General features: G+C 38.7%; 1 protein-coding gene across 1 annotated transcript in view; it reads left to right on the forward strand.

Annotated features, from left to right (window-relative positions):
- NT5DC1 (5'-nucleotidase domain containing 1) overlaps positions 1 to 7,319 on the forward strand; it is a 125,943-nt gene extending 118,624 nt beyond the window's left edge. The window contains exon 12 of the mRNA XM_041423881.1: positions 7,098 to 7,319. Coding sequence (XP_041279815.1) covers positions 7,098 to 7,213 — 116 coding nt within the window. The 3' untranslated portion in view covers positions 7,214 to 7,319. The remainder of the gene's footprint in view (positions 1 to 7,097) is intronic.
- Positions 7,320 to 9,879: the final 2,560 nt, after the last annotated feature.

Below are 9,879 nucleotides of genomic sequence, written 5' to 3' on the forward strand. Positions count from 1 at the left end.
TGCTGAAGTGAAACAAAAAAATCCCATGTTTTTGCACCTTAGTTCTATGTTTTTTCGTTGACATTACATCTCCTAAAGTAAAATCCAACTCATTTGATAATTAAATTAGTCCTTCCTGTAACTGGACTGATAACTGTGCTCTTATTCAAATGATACAATAATATATAATTCCCTTAAACACATAGAACTCTCTATATTATGCATTGCTAGTTAGCAGTAACCTTTCATATTTAATGCCTTATCTTACAACTGCACTTTTGCTTGCCAACTTCAGTGTAAGTCTGTATCTGTACAATAGCATCTAAACACTAAGTTTATCAAAATGCTTTGAGGATTTAAACTGCTTTGGGAATATGCTGTTACAAATAATAGTTGCTGCTACAAGGCCAAAGAGGTCATTTTTATAATTAAAGTTTTTATGCAAAAAAAAAGTACTCTTACACCGAGTGGAAAATTGGTGTAAATACACATCAGTAACATTTCTGAGGTTTTCTGGCCCTGAGGTTTCATACAAGGGGGAAAAAAACAGATAATAAAGATAACTGAATAGAGAGAAGATATGTGTTCTGAGTGTATAAACAGTATCTTGATCTATATGTCAGTTGAAAAGCATCAGATAATGTAAATCTGATTCATCTGTTCCAGGAAACTAGTTTCAGTGTTCTCCTTTTAGAAGAAAAAAGAAAAAACATGCCCAACACAACCAACAAATATAAGGCATCTATTTTTTCATCTGAAAAATACAGCTGAAACCAAAAATAAATGGCATTTTAGCCATTAAAAAATTATTGTTCAATAAATCAGGACTAGTTTATAAAAAAGTCTTCAGGACCTAATTACTTCCAAAATGGTCTGAGACCTCGTATTTACCACAGGATTTGACCACTTGATAGTGATTTTCAGTGTAGAAAAGACAGTATGCAGTGTATTACCATTTGGTCAGGCTTTCCTTCCTCCTCCACAAAGGTGTATTGACTTGTGCCCCTGAAGACTGTGTCAAATCATGCAGAACCCAAAAGATTACTTCCTAGCCAATAGCTGACAGAAATGTTCCTGCCATCGTTATTCTGCTCTATGAGATGTCAAAGTACAGCCACTTCAAAAAGATTAAAGGGAGAACTCATGAGCAACTCATTAAGAAAGGGGGAACCACTCAGTCATTTCTGTTTTAAAGTTATCCTTCAACTCAGGCAGCATAATTTCATTTGCAGGCTGTAACTAAAGGTATAATTGGGTTTTGACTGGATCACAGGCTTATGGGGTGGGTTTAGATTGACACTTTATAAACCCTGGTTGGAATAAAAAGTGTTGATAATTTTTGAGTGTGAAAATAGGTAAATCACCAAATATTGAAAATACTCGTCTGACCAGGTTGAAATTGTACATAACCTGCAACCTCACATGTAAAAAAAACATTGCTGGAAGGACCTTTATGTACTCTGGACTGGTGTATAACATATTCCCTCTAGATTAAAATGGTCACACAGGCACAAAAAACTATGTAAGCCTTGTCTTCATGTGTGTCTGTGTGGATTTTTATTTTAAGGTAAACAGTGTTTGTCACCCCTCCAGATAAAAAATCAGGGAAAGGGAAAGAAAACAATTGTTTTACAAGAGAGGGGAACATCATGAGATTAACTCATGAGTTTGGAGAGGAAGGTTGATCTTGGTGAGTTTACTTCAAAATGAAAGAAAAGGAGTGTATCATCTCTGCATTTGTCTTAATGTAGCTCCATCACAGTCTCAAAATGCATCTCTTTTTTGTTTTTTTTTTTTTGTTTTGTTTTTTTTTTTTATCAACCAGAAATGCCTGTCAGCTCAAACAAAAAATTGCTTGTTTCCAGGCTAATTTCTTGAACCTATCTCAGAAGCCCTTCCTCCTGCTCTGAGATCCAGAATGAGTCATTCACACACAGAAATTAATTAACAGATCCCTGAAAGACTAACACACCCTGGTAGGATCTTGGCATTTTGTCAACTTTTTTTTTTTTTAGATTAAGTCTTCACCTAGATATTTCAAAATATTATAGTCCAGTATTTTCTTCTGATCAGTTCCATATCAAGCAAAGAACTACATGGAGCTATTTTCTTACAAGACTCTCAAAAACCACTATTTAAACTAAAACAAAAAGGAGAAACATTTCCCTCACGTGGAAATAATGAGTTTTCTCATGAAAACCCAAAACAGCAAAGGAATTCCTAAGGCTTTCCTTCACTGCAGACCCTTATCAGGCTCAGCTGCGAGTTAGTGCACGCCTTGTGCACAGCTGTTTTGCTCAGGAAGGGGTCAGCAGTCCCTTGGCCATAGGGTAGACCCAAAGTAATGTGACTTGTTATTCCCAAGATAATTACAGTAAAATTGCACACCACAAGCAATCACAGCAGCCATAATGGGACAGTCATTCCATTTCCCCAGGCACTCGTCCATCTGCAAAACTGGTAGTGAAGCTGCTGCTGCACATATATCCCTGCAGTTTGCCACTTGGGTTTTCTCCAATGGCACTGTCTTCTGTGTTAGATACCACAGAAAAGTAACCAGTGACAAACTTCAGTGGCACTGAAACTCTGGCTCAGGCCAAGCTCAGGCCACAGATGTCTGCTGGCAGTGCTACAGGCGTGATCTCCAACCAATACACCTGTGTTGGCAAAAGCTCTTCTGTAAGTGCAAGGAAAGCAGCAAACCTGCACTTTGACTGAGAGTAGTTTTAGTCTTTATTCCTGCATGGCCAGGGGTAAACTGCACTGGCTTGTATCACCATCTATATCCAAACTCAGAAGCTTTCTCCTGTGGAGCAAACCTATATTGAGGAGTCCCCCCTCTCCCATACAGCTCCCAGATACTCTCCTCCTCTTCATCTTCTGAGTTATGGAGTATGCAGACAGCAGCACTGACATACATGTAATTGACAGAAGGACTGCTTTTCTCATGCTGACTTCACTCTTTTGGGAGCATTGCTTTAGTACAGCAAACATCTGACCTCCAGTTTAGGAAAACCAACCTTAGAAGTTTTTCTAAAAATAACTGCTATCAGAGAAATCTATTTGTGGCCTTGGGATTTTTTTCTTATTGCCTCTAGTATGCTGTCTCACATCCTGAGCTTCTAGTGCAAGTGCTGCTTTGACTGTTACAAAACAGAGATGGGTCAGGAGATAAAAGACATTTAGCATTTAAGAAAAAGCAACACCTGTTACAGGTTACCCAGAGACTGGCAAGCCAGACCACTCAAAGGCACAGCCAAACTGGTGGGTTCCCCTGCAGCAATTGTACTTACTCCACTGCTAAACAGTTATTAGAGGTTGTTATCATTAGGAAATTAATATTTTCTTTCAGCAGTGATTTTGAAATAGAATGAAAAATTCACAATAAAGCTTCTAAGCCAGCATTAATTATGGAAAGTCCTGTAAAAGGAAAAGAATTTATACTAGCTGATGGTTTGTCCTCTGCCCCTATAATTACCTCACACGGATGATGAGATGTAAGATAGAGCTCTAATGGTGTTTTCTGAAATTTTGCACAATTAAGCAGTGTAAAAATATTTTTCAAACTTGGGTATCACTAACAAGGTTTTAGTTCTCTTCCTCATGTCTTTTCCTTGGTGATAATCGGAGGATATATTTGGATTCACTTAAGAACACAACCCTGCTGTTTACTAGGACGCTTCTGCAGCATCTGGCGCCAGCCCTGCTCACTGGCAGGGAGCAGACCTCAGGGTGGGAGGGGGAGTTCTGCTTTCTGTAAAGCTTCTCACTTATCCCAGGGATGCTGCTGTGGTGTCATGGTGAAAAAATGTTGGCTTTGCTTTTGTTGGTCAATACTGAAAAATGATTCCTGACATTTCTGCTGTGTATTTTGGGAGAAATCTGTTTCAGTCTTGGACTGTGTTTTTAATTGAAAAACAATGACATCCACCTAAAGTGCTTAGTTAAGATTTTATTTGTTTAATCTATTGGTTTGTTCAAGGAAATTTTAAAAAATTAGAGTAGTAAGTTTATCAAGCAGGCCTGTGTCTGGATTAAATTAAAATTGTCTTCCATTCAGTTACTCAAATACTTTCCAGATCACTCATTGAGAATATTACATTTTCCCTTCTTCTTGTGGTTTCTCTTTCTTGCTTGTGGGTGGAACTCCAAGTCTTCCTGTGATAAAAGTTTGTGGCACTGATTTAGCTGGCCTACACTAAGTGCACAGCACAGGAGACAGTGAGATGTTGTAGCTGTGACATAAATCCATCCATAGCTCCTGAGTACATGCATGGATATGAGTATACTTAAGCATCAGAACACAGTGTTGTACCTAACATCGCTTAATACCTGGATCTGGATAACTGGAGCACAGTAACTGACAGTAGCTACAGTTCAGATTCCATTGTTGTAATTTTGCTCACACCATGGCTGCTGGAGGCCTGTAAGGGAGGCAGGGCAGGGCAGGAGCTCTTCTGAGCTCAGGTGAAGCCACGTAACCTGTGAGGGCTGCCCAAGCCATTGGGAAATGCTAGCACCACTGAGTGGTCACCATCAAGGAAAGCAGTATTCATCACTCACTTGCACTCAGGCTGCTGTGGGAGCCAAGAAAGGAGTGGGACAGGAACTCAGGGGCATACATCTGATAACTGGCATTTCTGTAGATCTAGGACCTTCTGTATTCCTCTGGAACCCTCTTGGTACCCTTCATGTCTGAAGTTTCTAGGAGTCTTTGGCTCTTAAAGGGAATATCTTTTTTGCCTTGGGTTAAAAAAAAAATTAGTCTGGATGGAATTACCTGAGAATGATAGAAAAATTCTGGGACTGTGGTTCTCAAGAAATTGGGTAGAGTCAGCTAGTTCCTTCTTCCAGTCTCAGGCTGCTTCATTTGTTCAAGTCTATTTAGGGTTTTTTGTGATAGTGGCAATATTGGATGAGTTTTGTGCTGAATTCATTATCAGTGCAGGTTAGGACTTATTAGAGCCTTGTTGTCAAACTGCCCCCTCGTTGTCATATCTACCCTCTGCCTAATTCATGACTCTCCATCAGGGTTAGGTGCCAAGATGCAAAGGTCTATCACCACAGCAGCGGCTGTGAGCATGCACAACAGCAAACACTGAAGAATTTACTGGGAAAAAACACAAGACAACAACTTGGAAATAAGCAACTATTTTTTCCCCAAGATTGGCTTTCTTATCAAATACTGTATGGCTTTGGGTTTTTCAATGCTTTTGTAAAATGTATATGGATATTTTTTAGTCATCTTCCAAAGTCAGTTTGCTGAGACAAAAGCAACATTTAAATTGATAAACCGAGGTGTGAATATATAAAAATGTGATTATTCTCTTTTGGAGCATTTTGCATTGTATATAGAATGGTGTGGGTGTTTAAGCTGATTCTTGTAGTTTACCAAGAAATACCAATGATATTACCATTTTGATCCAGCTGATTCTTTTCCTCAGCAATTATCAACTCTGTAGCAAGTCTGCCCCATTTGTGCTGCTCTTTGATTAAACTACTCTTGGGAAACTCCAGACTGCTAGACTATTAAGCTAGTAAAAGCTTTTTTATAAAAGTAACTGTATGACATTTCATTTTTATAGCTTGTAAAGATATTTGGAAATATTTGCTTTCTTTTTCCATTTAGTTTGTCATTTTTGAAACCTTTGTGTTAAACTGAGTGTCATAAATAGACTCAGCAGCCAGTAAATCCACTGGGCCTTCTGCATACTAGGAAAACATCTGCCTGTTCTTCCATGCTCACAATGAGCTCCAGAGATTTCCCTGACTCAGACAAAATGAGAAAATTAACTTCTTTGACAAGCTAAAATCACCCACTTAAATAATTCTCTTCCAATTATCTTTCCTACTATTCCTACTTTATTCCAGCCTCTATCTGATTTTTCAGCTTTATCTAAGTACTCATTTGTTGCTCTATTAGTTCAATATGAGTTTGAAGCTGCAGACCTGGATGCTGTCCTGGTGCCTGCCTGCAAATCACTTGTGAGACAGAACTGGATTTCCTGTTGTTTTTGCCGAAACTACTAAAATTGTGGGTTTCTGTTTCATAGAAGCTGTTGGGGGGGGGGGGGGGGGGGGGGGATTTTGCGCGCGTGTGTCGATAGTCCTACAGGCACATGCGGGGGGGGGGGGGGGGCGTGGAAATTGTAGCATGTAGTGACAGGATGTCACTTCCCCAAATTTACTCCAAATTTAATTTTAAAAATAAACTTTAAAAATTGCAATTCATAAGCTATTGTACAGATAAGCCTAGTAGTCACTTTTATGCATTACTTTCGTTCTGTACAGACACCCTGAAAAGGAGCTAACCCTGTTTGGGGGGAAGTTGTTTTTTCTTTTCATTTATTGGAAAGGTAATTGTTTCTTAAACTAAGTTTTATTTCTATGTTTTTTAATTTGGTTTCTTTGAGTACGAGGTGAGCACAGGAAGTATCAGTTTTCTGGCTGTGAGGGTGGGTGGGACACTGTTGGCAGCAAAGGCTTTTGAAAAGTTACAGAAAAGAAAGCTTTGACTGTTCAGAGCTATTTTAATGCATTCAGTGTTCTTTACAAACTGGAAGTGATGAGTACATCAAGTTACAAGTGCAGATTTCTAAGAATGCTTGATACAAAATAATGTTGTTAACACTGGACTGCAAGAAGGTCTGAGTGGGTGCCTTTTGGGAATCCTGCTTCAATAGCCATGAAAAACAGAAAAAGGAACTGATTCTTTGTTTTAAACGTAACCCTCTTATGGGTAGATTGCTGAGGTAAAAGAGAAGGATGACTAATTGAAGAATGAACTTTAAGGTGTATTGGGAGAAAAACTGCATCTAGGCTCAATGAAGATTTTTGATTAGTATTTAAGCACTCGTTAAATAATTTTCTCTGACTAACATTATTTCAGCAATCAAGGAACTGAATATCCTTTACTGCAGTTGAATAAACTCTGAAAGTCAATCCTTTGAACAGCTGAAGATGTCAAATAAATGTGTAATCATGCAATCAAATTGAATTCTGATGCCGGTGAGCAAACAGCTCAAGGTTTTAAGAAGAACTGCTATTCATCACAGGCTTGTTTTTTATGTGATACAGGCTGTGTTGCTAATCAGATGTGGTATGTTTCTGTCTTGCAGATTTACCACTGGATTATAGATTTACACGATTTTCCTCAAATAGTTCAACTGCTGGGTACTACCCAAGCCCTCCAAGAGCACTGCTGCCAAGTGTGGACTCAGTGATGATGAAATAGGTTGTCGGCTTTTTCCTTAGATAACCCTGTGGCCCTTACTTAAACTGCTATCAAATGCTAATTGCTGAAAATGCTGTGTGATGCTTCATAAAATAGAGTGATGGATTAAAGCAGACTCCTGTGTAGATTTGTGTTTCACTTGTTTCTCACCTGGAACAGGTGAGTGATGTATCCTTCTCTCTAAGTCTTCTGACCACCACTACCTTTCACAAAGTGCTCTTGGCTTTTTCCGTGCACTGCCCACAGCCTTCAGGAGAAATGTAATAGTAAAAGCTCATCCCAAGTTACATACTACATTTTTGAGGTACTCTCCCTCAGCCATATTTCAATTAACAGTTGCCTTGGACAGCGCAGGTTATCACCATACACCAATGTTTTGCAAGCTCTGAGGAATTTGTTCTCCCACTGTAACTGTTCTTGGAGACAAAGAATCCCAAGAGAAATATCATCATACTCAAAGAGAGATTTGAATGGGATTTAGGCAACTAAATACAGACTGATAATTCGGAAAGCCTTTATCATACTTTGTATTCCTGAAAATGCCTGACCACTCTTCAGCCATGAAGTTCCCTACATACCTTTTCATCCTTTAGTCTGCAATATCTCAAGCATCAAAGCTCTTGTGCAGAAGGAGGGAAACCTGCATACGTTTCCCTTCTCTGATGGAGTGGATTCAAACCCGCATTCTCCACCTCCCTGGGAAAACCTCCCAAGAGTAGGAAAGGTATAGCAACCAGCCATCTTTGCTAATTACAGCCTCGGGCAGAAGGGGAGCAGGACTCAAGGCATGAACTGAAAATATGAGATTTTTACCTGCTTATTTAAACAAACAGGAATCCTGTTCTCTGTGGATTTAGGTTCAAAGGCCTGTTCTCCAGCACTTAGGACAGGAAGAGCTCAGTAACTAACACAGGCTAGCAGATGCAAAAAGATGTCAAATACTTGTTTAGTCAGAAGTTTTGCCACACTAGGATGGTAGATTTTTGCATAGACTTCCCTCAAAATTTAAAGAACAATAAACAGAAACTGAGTTTTCTTGTTTCCAAGGAAAATAACTCACTTTGTTAGGCCTAGATAATTGCCAGAATGGATTTAACTTGTGTCACCACAGCTCACTCTGTATCTTCGTGCCTTCACTGGCTAAAATATTCTATATCAGAATCAGACACAAGCACCATTCCACCTCATTTCGGAGATACCAGTCTCTATCTGCATTTTTTTTTCTGCCCTTACATAAAATGTTATTTTTACATTCTTGTGGACCACTATACTTGCAAGTAATAAACAATATTTCTAAATAGCATCAAGCATTGGTTTGTTGAAAGGGAAACATTAAACAAATGGGGATAATATTGAGAAAAACTTCCTTTAAGACACAGTGAATGAGGAATGAAAATGAAAGTGCCATTTGCCTTATAAAATGCAGGCTGAAAATATTTTACTTAAGATGATAACAGCAATAGTTGAGTTTATTTGGAAATCTTTTAATTAGCACTAATGTCTTCAACAGCAAATCTGGCTCATGACAGTGCTATGATTTGTATTAAGGAGAGAGATACCCAAATTAAAATCTCAGATTCCTGATTGCATCATCTTTGAAATTCTAGCCTGAATCAAGGAATCCTCTGCAAATAATTTCTAACTAATTTATGGTGCAAACCCATATTATGTACCCTCCCATTTCTGTTGTTACAAATTTGGAACTGATTTTTTTAGGTTGGGGATTTTTTTTCATGATTTTTTAGAGAAAACTAATTGAATTGTTATGGAAAATCAGACTGAAAATCTTCTGAGTCCTTCGGTCCTGGTGTCTCAGTGGAGAAGCGGTATTTTTTTAATGTAAAGGTGGCAGATTCTCAAGACAGCCTGAACACAAAGCTCACCAGAAGAAATACAAATGCCCATCTTTGACAAAGGCTGTCACCAGCCATTTGCAGTTGCTGCCAGAAGAATCTCACAGTAGCAGAGAAGGAAGAGGATAACAGAAAGCTGCTGTAAGCATGACTCCATGTGCCACTGTAGTCTGTGGCTGCAGGAAGGCCTGGGAAAAATAACTGGTGTGCTTGCCCAAAAAGTAGATTTCCTCTTACTTAAAGACTCTTCTATTCAAGAATCTGTGAAAATTATACAGGTCTTGTTACAAAGCAGAGATTGGCAATGGAGAAATGAGGGGGCAGTTGGTGCTGTGGCCAGAGGAGAGCTGTTGGAACTTTTTTTTTTTTTTTTAACCCCTGGAAATCTCTGAAATTTCTTGGATTCTCTTGTGAGATGCCATTGACAGAAAGATTGCCAAAGTGCCTGCAAAACTATCTTGAGCATTGGCAGGGAGACATAAAGTTGTAAAGTTTCCTTGAAATCCCTGTGTCTGGTTAGACAGCCATGAAAGCCACAGTTTTACTTAAAACCAGAGACGAATACCAAGTCTCCTTTGGTGTCTGTTTTAGTATAAAGCACATATGTCTGGATTTTAAAATAAAGAGAATTTATTTCTAAAAAAAAAAAAGTTCTCTGAATTTACTTTATAGTTGAGCAGCAAAATGAGAAAGGGGAGATAAGCTTGTCTCAAAGCAGTGCAAGGAGAGGTTTTGCTACAGCCTTGAACAAAACAAAATTTGACCTCAGCATAAGACATATAAAACAACCAAAAACTGTAATAAATTAATACC

Source organism: Onychostruthus taczanowskii, unplaced genomic scaffold (genome assembly GCF_017590055.1).
Source record: "Onychostruthus taczanowskii isolate IOZ18803 unplaced genomic scaffold, ASM1759005v1 scaffold8, whole genome shotgun sequence".
In the NCBI taxonomy this organism is placed as follows: domain Eukaryota; kingdom Metazoa; phylum Chordata; class Aves; order Passeriformes; family Passeridae; genus Onychostruthus; species Onychostruthus taczanowskii.